This window comes from Podarcis cretensis, assembly GCF_951804945.1.
Source record: "Podarcis cretensis genome assembly, chromosome: 12".
NCBI classification, from domain to species: Eukaryota; Metazoa; Chordata; class Lepidosauria; order Squamata; family Lacertidae; genus Podarcis; species Podarcis cretensis.
The window spans coordinates 44916165-44927517 of record NC_137181.1 but is presented as its reverse complement, the minus strand read 5'-3'; the positions used below and the strand labels follow the sequence as shown (position 1 = coordinate 44927517).

The window sequence follows — 11353 nt, the reverse complement described above, 5'->3', positions numbered from 1 at the left end:
AGGAGGGGGAATAAACACGTAGTAGTATTGCAGCAGGCACCAAATGAAACCGCTGGTTTTCAAACAAAAAAAGCCAGCAAAATGTTACTTTCCAGAGGCAGCTGGTGTTAGCACATACTTTTCGAAAGGGAGCTAGGGGGCGTCAATCAATTATAGGCCTGTTAACCTAATATATAGCCAAGATAAATAGATGAAAAGCATTTCTTAACAAAACCCTGTTAGAATCCACCCTGGACACATTGCAGACTTCATACAGAAGACCTGCAGCATAGTCCTTAGGATAGTGTCACCTGCATAATGCACTTTCATTATGTCTCCAAATTTCAACCACTTCAGGGGTTTGCCCCCATCCCCCTGTAGTTTTCTTGCAAAAAAATGTTTTTTTGGGGGGGAAATAGTCCCCCAAATTTGACGTGAGGGGGACACCTGGCCCTCTCCATGCAACTTTTCCTTTTTGGGTATTTGCACGTGAGACACGGAAGAGGGGTTAAAAATGTATTTGTTGAGAGGGCTAGTTCCTGCCTCTGGGGACAGGTCAAAGTTCCGAAGAAAATAATGGAAATCTCTCTCTCTCTCGTGGCGCCCCCTGAATTCTGCCCTCAGCTCAACGCGCCCGCCCCGGCCAGGCAGCAGGCAGGAGGGTCTCCTCGCCTTCGTGTGAGGTATTTATAGCCGGCCTCGCTCGGCAATCCGGCGGCGGCGGCACCAGGAGTCCAGCCGAGCGCCTGAGGGCGGAGCCGAGCGCAGCTCCGGGGCGGGCACGGCGCGCCGAGGAGCCCGGCTATAATTCCACCTGCAGCCATTTGCGTCGCGGCTTCGGCGGCTAGGCGACAGCGCGGAGCCCCGGCGACAGCGGCCGCCACCACCACCGCCGCGCCTCTCTTTCCCTGACCAAAAGGAGTGGCGGCGCCCAATGAACGGCAACGAAGGCGGGATGATGATGGAGGAGGAGGAGGAGGAGGGTAAAGAAGCAAACTGGCCCCGAGGCTTTATTTCTCGTAATGTGGAGGTTCAAAAAAGCTCCTTTTTGAGGGATACAGCAGGAGCGAAGTCGTGCGCGCTTGGAGTCGCGTTTGTGCGCTCCTGAGGCGGACGGTGCCTTTTGGCGGCAGGCAGAACTGCGCCGGCCCAGGGACGCTTCTTTGTTCTGGGTGCTTTATTATTTGTGTGGTTGTGTGTGTGTGTGTGTGTGTGGCGCTTTTGGTGTGCGTGGTTGTGTGTGTGGCGCTTTTGGTGTTCCTTCTCCCCGCCAACCTGCGCCTCCCTTGGGCAGCAGCATCCTCGGTGGCGCGCGAGCAAAGTTAAATGGGCAGCTTGAGGTGAAACGGGGCAGACTTTTCCCAAGAACTCCTCCAGGCGGGCGGGGGGGGGGGAGTGTGCGTGTGTGGGAGTCAGGCATGCGTGGGGCGGGGGGGGGGGGGGAGAGAAGCAGGCATCTCTCCCCAGCAGCAAGTGACTAATGGTGCTCCTGCGCTTATCAGTCGCCACCATTAACTTCTGGCTTTGCAAGGGCGTTTGGGAGGGGAAACCCAAACACGCCGTCCACCCACTTAGTATAAACAAACGCACATCCTCAGAGGCGGGGGGGGGGGGAGGAGTGGGGGGGGGAGAGAACCCAGCAACCCAAAACTTTGCCCACAATTCACCCAGTTTTTAGCAAGTGGGCGTGTCCTTTTTAAATAATGAGCAGCAGCAGCAATAATATTTTTTTTTAATAAATATTTATTAAGAATTTTTTGAATACAAATGCAAAAATAATCAACAATATAGCATATATCATGACGTATTTTCAAAACCTCTTTGGACTCCCTCACATCTCCCGCTCCCACTTGCATCTTCTTAAATTTTAACCAGCAAATTATCATCTTATTTATATTCCTAAGTCCCATTCTTTTAAACATAATCTAATCTTTCTCCAAATGGTTTATATTTTCCTCGATCTACTTATCAGCAGCAGCAATAATAATGATGATGTAGTGCAATGAAACGTATTCACATTGCTATGGGCACAAAAATGAAGTTCTTAAACGCCCCAGAGGAGATGGTTAAAAAAGAAAAGAAAAGTCCAGTGCTTTTATCAGAATGCAACTGGCATTGAAGCCTGGCAGATCCAAAGTTCTTGCAATTTTTATTTTTAGATTGAGGCAGGTATCTGTGTTGGTCTGACGCAGTCGAAATAAAAATAAAAGAAATGAAATGAAAAATTGTCCAGTAGCCCCTTATAGACCAACTAAGTTTGTTGTGATATAAGCTTTCATGTGCATGCACACTTCTTCGGATATTTTTATTTTTCTTATTTTATACATTACAGTCGCAGCAAAGAGAAGACCGCAGCATAAAGTTTATGGCGTCATTTTATACGGAACCTATATGGACTGCCAATGTTTTAAGGCCATGTAAATAGTTCTTGCATTTAACCACACTGGCATCCTCAAGAGTTGAGCAGCGATCCTAGTCACAATCGACTTAAGTGTAAGCCTCTTTAAAATTTTGTGGGGCTTGCTTGAGTTTAGCTGCCAGGTAGCTCCATCCAGTTCTTTTTTAATATTATTAAAATACATTTAAAAAGTTTTTAAAAGGAGGGGAGGGAAAAGGGGAGAGTAGGGTATAGTATATTGCTATAACAATTGATCACATTTTTAACCTACTGTATTTTGCAAAAATGAGTTCCAGATTCCATTATACTTGTCCATGCAATAAGCATACTTGTCCATCTATAAGCAACCTGCTTACAGGTAGCAAGTGTAGTCAGGTCTTTGATCCACTGGAGAAATGGAGAGCTCCATCTAGTTTTTAGCAGCTTTGCCTGACTGTTGGTAGGATTGGCCCAAAAGTTGACGTGTAGTGTGAGGTTGAAACCTGTTTGAGGAAATGTATTATAAGGGGTGAACACACTTGCAGGTGTAGGCTGCAGTCTTACGTAGAGTTGGGTGTGCCCAAGCCATCGGTTTCCATGGACTTGGAGCACCTAATTCAATATAACATTGTATTGCTCATACTGCACACATAGGAAGATTAAGCTTTCAAAAGGTTAGAGATAGTGAAAAACTGAGAAATACAAATGAGTTTTCCAGGTATTTCCCAGAGTGTGGAGCTTTCAGCATTGTGAACGTTTTCCTTTACTAACTTTAATTTTGGTAAACAGCTTTTCAAAAACGTTGCTAATGGAAGCCCTTATTGCTAGTTTAGCAGCATGCTTTATTTTCGTGTTCTTCCTTTAAGGAACTTATTCCGTGATTCTCCTCTTTCTCCACGCACCCGTGTTCTCAATTTAGTAGCTTGCTCTGAGACATAATGATAAAGCACAGGTCATCCAGCGAGTTTCGTAAAAATTCAAACCCAGGTATTTCATATGCAAACCATAGGCCAAGGTTTACCCTATGGTTTGAGGTGCATGGTTTGTTTGGGAGCGCTGAACTTCGAATCCAGTTCAGACAACCCACTGTCCTTCATTGGCTTAGCTCAGTATGGTGCAGCAGAATGACCACGGAGGAGTAAAAGCAGATGTGATCCTGGTCATGCATGTAAAGCATTCTTGCGCCACTGTAACAGTCATGGTGTATCCCAAAGATTTTTGGGACCCCTCACAGAACTGCAATTCTTAGCACCCTTAGCAAACAACAGTTCCCAGGATTCTTTGTGGGAAGACATGATGATATACATGCATGGGGTGGGTGTGTTCCTCCTCTTCAGGAGCCTGTAAATTTGTTCTGAGCCATGGTGTGGCTCAGTGTGGTTGTGCAAACCAGGCCACTATGGCAATAGCTCTCCAGGGTTTCAGATGAAAATCTTTCCTACCCTGCATGGTGTTTCCAGGCACGCGGGTGGCGCTGTGGGTTAAACCACAGAGCCTAGGACTTGCTGATCAGAAGGTCGGCGGTTTGAATCCCTGCGATGGGGTGAGCTCCCGTTGCTCGGTCCGTGCTCCTGCCAATCTAGCAGTCTGAAAGCATGCCAGTGCAAGTAGATAAATAGGTACCGCTCTGGCGGGAAGGTAAACGGTGTTTCCGTGCGCTGCTCTGGTTCGCCAGAAGTGGCTTAGTCATGCTGGCCACATGACCCGGAAACTGTACGCCAGCTCCCTCAGCCAATAAACCGAGATGAGCCCCGCAACCCCAGAGTCGGCCACAACTGGACCTAATGGTCAGGGGTCTCTTTACCTTTACCTTTATGGCGTTTCCAGGGATTGAACTCAAAGCATGTGCCTTGTTTAGGGTTGCCATATTTCAGAAAGGGAAGATCCAGACACAAAAGATGTTGAGCTTTTTTTTTTGGCAAAGTTATAGGTCGAATTGGTTGGAGTTTTTTTTGCAAAATATCTTTAAAAAATGAAGTTTTTGCCATAATCTACACTTCATGGGTTGCCAAGCGTCCAGATTTTCCTGGTCATTTTGGCGATTTTCGCCCGGACACTATTTTTTATAGCTGTATTCTTGCTATGTCCAGGAACCTTGGCCTTGTCAATACAGTCGTACCTTGGTTCTCGAACGTAATCCATTCTGGAAGTCCGGTTGACATCTGAAACATTCAAAAAACAAAGCGCGGCTTCCGATTGGCTGCAGGAGCTTCCTGCACTCAAGTGGAAGCTGCGTCAGACATTTGGCTTCCGAAAAATGTTAGAAAACCGGAACACTTACTTCCGGGTTTTCAGCGTTCGGGAGCCAAAACCTAAGAGTACCACAGCGTTTGAGAACCAAGTTATGACTGTACTGTTGAGTTGTGTCCCCTCCCTTGAATATTGCATGTCCAGTTTCATGGCATATCTCTTGCACAAGTGCTCCCTGTTGTTGCCAAGGTGCCATCCTTTGTGTTTACAAAATAAATAACCCATTTTGGGGGTTTTGGATTTTTTTGTCCATGCACGAAAACTTAATCTCTTTTACGTACAGCTGGAAAAGTTACTATCTTGGCGTCTCTTACTGTACACTCAGGAGTCTTGTTTGAACACAAATGTAGTTAAAATATCAGTTTAGCTTTGCTTTTAATGTTTGTTAAACATATAACAAGTAAATTAAATCATATTGCCTGGCACAGCATGCCCCTTTAATATATTACAGTTCTGTGTGCCAGTGAAGAATGAATTAGCCCAGATAGATCTATTTAATGTTCCTGCTGATGTCAGCTTTCTTTGATGGAAAAATATGAATGCAAAGTAATAATCTTATAAAATTAAGTTCCGTTTAGTCCATGCTGGTGTCCAAGGTACTTACTTTGCTTCTTTCAACTGACTAGGTTACGCCCAGATAAAAAGCAGTAGGCAAGGAAACTATCACCTTTCCGATGTATGGGATTCGACCACTTTCTGGCAATTAAGATTGCACAAGTCACCGGGGAGTCTTGCAAAAAAAAAAAAAAATCCTTTCCCCCAAAAGACCAGACTTTTTCTGATAGGAGTGTGATGCGGAAATGCATTGGGAAGGGTGAGATAAAACTTGTGACCCTCTTTTTAGATTCAGCATCATTTAACCCCCCTTCAAACAAACTGAGATGAATGCTTAATAAAACAGTGTGTGGGGTCCCACTGCTTGAAAATACTGAGTTGAATCCAATTAAGTCTTACTATAGACAGGCCAATAAAATCAATGGACTTAAGTTAATTATGCAGTCCTAACTGCTCCTGGAGGGAGTCAGGGACCCGAGAGGTGGGTTCCTCTGCTGATAGTGAACTCTGCTACACCTGCTGAAAATGTGGGTGGTTGCAGTAACTAACACAAGGTTCCCAAAAGGGAGTGTTAAACGTCTTGTGGAGGAGCAGGGCCAGTTATTGATTCATTGGCTTAAAAACCTGCCAATTTCTAGGTGAAAAAGCCCAATCTGGCTCCCTCCACTGCGCTAACTTCAAGCTGGTGCAGCAAAAGAGAATTAGAAGCAAACACAAAGGTAGCTCCACCCTGGCTCCTCATTAGTTTGTACAGTAAAGGTAAAGGGACCCCTGACCATTAGGTCCAGTCGTGGCCGACTCTGGGTTTGCGGTGCTCATCTCGCTTTATTGGCCGAGGGAGCCGGCATACAGCTTCCGGGTCATGTGGCCAGCATGACTAAGCCACTTCTGGCGAACTAGAGCAGCCCACGGAGACGCCGTTTACCTTCCCGCCGGAGTGGTACCTATTTATCTACTTGCACTTTGATGTGCTTTCAAACAGCTAGGTTGGCAGGAGTAGGGACCGAGCAACGGAAGCTCACCCCATCGCGGGGATTCGAACCGCCAACCTTCTGATCGGCAAACCCTAGGCTCTGTGGTTTAACTCACAGCACCACCCGCGTCCCTCTTATAATCCATATATCGTATCTATTTTCTAACAATGTATATTAAATCTGTTTCCTGTACTGAAGCATTCTTCCCAGCTGTTTTAGTCGTAGGAGTATTTAAATAATCTAACCACGATGATCATATATGACTCAAATAGCTATGGACACAATGACATTGATGGCTAATTTATTCGGCACATCAAACTGTAAAGGTAGAAAATAACTTAAAACTGTGCTTCCGTGATACCTAAGAAAGCACTTAAACTTCATAAAAGGTTGACAGGCAAAGTAATTCTATGCAGGGTTATTTGGAAGCAAACTTAACTTGCATTTGATGGGGCTCACTCCCGAATAAGTTTATTTGGATAGGTTTGCAGTCTAAACTATGTACCAGAAGATGTGGATGCTGTGTGTTGAACACGGGCAAAGTGTGCACTGCTAGAAGAGTTAGGCTATATAGTTTGTAATGGAAAATGTTAAATTTTAGGTTGGGTTCAGTTGAAATATATATATTTTTTAAAAATGCTTTATTGGTTTTAAAAACAAATACAGAACAAAACAATATGCAATGATCAACAAAAGGCAATCCAAGAACAACCCTCATTACAAAAAAAGAAAAGATTGAATTCACATGTCACAAATTCCACACACACTCCCGTTGTGATTCCTAATTTACATTACAACTGCACACTTAACTTTATCTCTCCTAGGTTATTCGGTTGTGTTAATTTTGTAAATTTCTCTTTATTTCATGCAGGAACCAATCCAGGCCTACCAAAGAATTTAGATTATTACAATGTTCTTTTAAGCATTCTCTGTAAATATTCCACTCTCTGTTAAGTATTTGATCTGTGTGGTCTCAAAACCTTTCTGTCAATCTTGCTATTTCTGCATACTCTAACATTTGATTCTTCCAGTCTAGTTTTGAGGGAGTAGAATCTCCTTTCCATACCTTAGCAATTAAATCAAGTCTTTATAGTGTGGTTCGGTTGAAGGCCCTCCTTGCTTTCCTGCAGTGGTGATGGGATAGCAAAGACTACCCTCCATTTCTTGGAGGTGTTAAGAAACATGCTGCGTAGGGCAAATGGAAATTTTAACACTACTAGCATTGTGATTAGGGACATGGGTGGTGCTGTGGGTTAAACCACAGAGCCTAGGACTTGCCGATCAGAAGGTCGGCGGTTCAAATCCCCGCGACCGGGTGAGCTCCCGTTGCTCGGTCCCTACTCCTGCTAACTTAGCAGTTCGAAAGCACATCAAAGTGCAAGTAGATAAATAGGTACCGCTCCGGCAGGAAGGTAAACGGTGTTTCCGTGCGCTGCTCTGGTTCGCCAGAAGCGGCTTAGTCATGCTGGCCGCATGACCCGGACGAGCTGTACGCCGGCTCCCTCGGCCAATAAAGCGAGATGAGCACCGCAACCCCAGAGTCGGTCATGACTGGACCTAATGGTCAGGGGTCCCTTTACCTTTAGCACTGTGATTACTAGTATTGTACCAAGGAGGCTCTACTCAGAGCCCTGCTCCATCATGAAGATTCTCATTGGCTTTTGGCTAGCCTCTCTTTCAGTCTAGCCTACCTCTCAGCGTTGTGGGAGGATAAGTAGAGGAAAACTATCAACCCTGCTCCAGACGAGTGATATAAAAATGTAAGAAGCGCCATTTACCACAGGAATGGGAAACTCTTGATGGGGGGGGGGAGGGTTCACATCCCAGTAAACAATGGATGTGATTCTTACCTTTGTATAGTACACTATGCATCAGAGCCAGCGGTTTCTATACTTGCCCACGCATCTCTCCATTGTCCCATCAGTGAGCAAGATCAATTTATCACAGAGACTCATTCCAGCCAAGCAATGCTTTTGAGGTGGGTGCAAGAAAAGGTCAGCTAGGGCCATTTGCGTCCTCGGGGCCAGTTGCGTTTGACTCTTTGGTATGCCAGCCTTGCCCTATCCTGTAAGGTAAAGGGTAAAGGGACCCCTGACCATTAGGTCCAGTCGTGTCCGACTCTGGGGTTACGGTGCTCATCTTGCTTTATTGGCCAAGGCCAGCATGACTAAGTCGCTTCTGGCGAACCAGAGCAGCGCACGGAAACACCGTTTACCTTCCTGCCGGAGCGGTACCTATTTATCTACTTGCACTTGACGTGCTTTCGAATTGCTAGGTCGGCAGGAGCAGGGACTGAGCAACGGGAGCTCACCCCGTTGCGGGGATTCGAACTGCCGACCTTCTGATCGTCATGTCCTAGGCTCTGGTTTAACCCACAGTCTAGGGTTTAACCCCCCTAGGCTCTGTGGTTTAACCCTGCGTCCCACGCCCTATCCTGTGCCCAGCCCCCAATTAAATTTATAAGACACTTGTAATATCGCTTTTCCTCTTTTTCTTTTTGCAGAGTTTCCAACAGGGCAAAGCGTTTTTCTTTGGGTTAACTTAAGTTGCGTCGGGTAACAGCTTCTGTTCAGAATGTTACTGTTTTTGGAAACTCAGTGCTGCAAGATAACCAGGCCCTGTGCTTACTCAAGCAGTGCCCATATTTAATTTCAACACAAATGCTTGAATGCCCAGTGACTCTGACAAGGGGCCTTTTGTCACAGAAAGCTCACACTTGCCCTGAAGTGTGAGCTCCAAGTATGGGTCAGTCTGTAAAAGTGACCTTTTCTATATAAGCTAAATATAGATGCAGACATAACAGGGACATAGTCTGAGAGAGGCAAGTGTAATTTGGAAAGTGATTTATTGTTCCTAAAAGGGCAAATCAATGGGCATAACCCTCCAGAGAGCTTCAGAGAGCTTTAAAAAACAAACACCCATCCCACAAACGTTCTGATCCCTAATAATTATAATAACAACAACAACAACAACAACAACAATAATAATAATTTTATTTATATCCCACCTATCGGACTGCATTGCCCTAGCCCAGGGGTCTGCAACCCGTGGCTCTGGAGCCGCATGTGGCTCTTACACCTTTGCCGCGGCTCCGGGGCGGATACTAGCGAGGGGAGGAGGCGCATCGTGCGCCCCGACACTCCCCACTGTGGTGGGCGCTGTACTGGCTGTGACGTCGCATGGGGGCGGTGTGTGCGTTAGTCACGCACCGTCCCGACGTCACCTTCCCGCCCGCCCGCCCGCCCGCTACATTGTAAGGGGCATGTACGCTGGTCACTGCATTGAAAGGGGGCATGTATGCTGGTCACTGTTTTGAAGGGGAGTGAAGAACACACACACACAAAAAGGTAACTTGTTAATTTAACGTTTATTTCTATGAGGAGGAGTAATTCTGATGGGTCAAACAAAGAAATAATAAGAAAGTGACAAAAAAGTTATTTTTATAAGGATGAGTTTTGCGGCTCCCAGTTTTTTTTCCTTCGGAAACGGGTCCAAGTGGCTCTTTTTGTCTTAAAGGTTGCAGACCCCTGCCCTAGCCACTATGGGTGAGTTCCAGCATAGTATAAAAACACAGCTAGACATCAAACATTAAAAACTTCCCGATACAGGGTTGCCTTTAGATGTCTTCAGATGGTTGTGTAATTGTTTATCTCTTTGACATCTGATAGGAGGGTGTTACACAGGGCGGGTGCCACCACCGAGAAGGCCCTCTGCCTGGTTCCTTGTAACTTCACTTCTCGCAGTGAGGGATAAGTCATTGAAGGAACTTACTGGATTTTACTATGGGTTTATCTTTGGACTAGATCAGCTGTACAGGTGTATAAAATTTGCCACGTAATCGCTTCCGTCGAGTAATGATGGAGAGGTGAGCTGCTTACAGCATAGTAAATAAAACAGAACACTTTAAAACACACACAAAAAAGAACTTTACATAATGAACAGAAGCAGCACAACACCAGTACCAGAATGAGTAAAAGTATTTGATGGCCTGGGAAAATAAATATGGCGAAGTACATGCCAAAGGAGCTCATTTTACAAGTGGGCCACCACTGGTATGATCTGCCGCCTCGCTTCAGATGTTGGGGGGGGCACCTGGAGGTGAACCTCAAAAAAGATCGTAACAGACAGGCAGGCTGACATGAAGGGAAATTATCGTTCAGCATAACTGGTCCCAAGGCATATAGGGCAAAGCTTTAAAAAGCAGCACCGACTCCTTGTGCCCTGAAACAAGGAATGTAGCTTTATAAGGACTGGTGAGGTATGGCCTCAATGTTTATTTCTAGTTAGCAGGCCGCACCAGCATCCTTAACTAGCTGCAATTTCCAGGAAGTCTTAAAACACGCCCCACTTGGCTGTGAGGTTCACCCATGGCAAGAGTGAACGGCTTCCCTCCATCAAATAGTTGCTACCATGAACAAAGCCTTGAGTGCTGCAACCAGTTTGAGCCGTGAACTTTACCATAGGTTTATGTGTCTTTGTTACAGAGAACCCAGAATCAAGGATATTAGGTGGCATTTCCAGAAAGGAGAAATGTGTGCAGGGAGTCATGGTTCTAGCCACAGGGCTACAGAACTGTGAGCTGCCGAACTGAACCTTGCTAAATCTCTTGCTTTTTTAATGCACGTCAAGACCACAGAACAGGGTTGTTGTGTCCAGTGCTAGCCATATGCAAGAGTTAGGCCCATTGAAATGAATGGACTAACTTGCATTCGTTAATTTGGGTGGGTCTTTCCTGAGCAGAGCTTCATTGCCTACAAGCGTGAGTTTGTCATGGCTTCGCTATACATGGGTCTTACCTACTTCTTATACCTAGGAAGTATAGCTAATGGTGTCCATCTGTCATACCTTGGATCCCAAACGCCTTGGTACTCGGACATTTTGGCTCCCAAATGCCGCTGTTCTGGTTTGCGAACGTTCTTTGGAACTCGAATGTCCAACGTAGCTTCCGCAGCTTCTGAACGTTTTGGAAGTCGAAAGGACTCCCGTAACGGATTCTGTTCGACTTCCAAGGTATGACTGTACCAGCTGAACAGTGGACAAAGAAATGTATATGGGGGGGGGGGAATCAAGAATGTGTATAATGGGGGGAAATCCTCCATTTCACATTTTTCTAGTCAATGTTAGTGAGATGGTATTAAGGAAAACTTACGACGAATGACAAATTAACATCCTATACTTCATTAAACTATCTTGTCAATTAAGCTTCCGAAATTGCTAT

General features: G+C 45.5%; 1 protein-coding gene across 1 annotated transcript in view; it reads left to right on the top strand.

Moving 5' to 3' along the window:
* The first annotated feature begins 754 nt into the window (after window positions 1–754).
* Window positions 755–11353, top strand: part of GADL1 (glutamate decarboxylase like 1) — a 103534-nt gene continuing 92935 nt past the window's right edge. The window contains exon 1 of the mRNA XM_079947345.1: window positions 755–962. Within this exon, the coding sequence (XP_079803471.1) occupies window positions 914–962 (49 nt within the window). The 5' untranslated portion in view covers window positions 755–913. The remainder of the gene's footprint in view (window positions 963–11353) is intronic.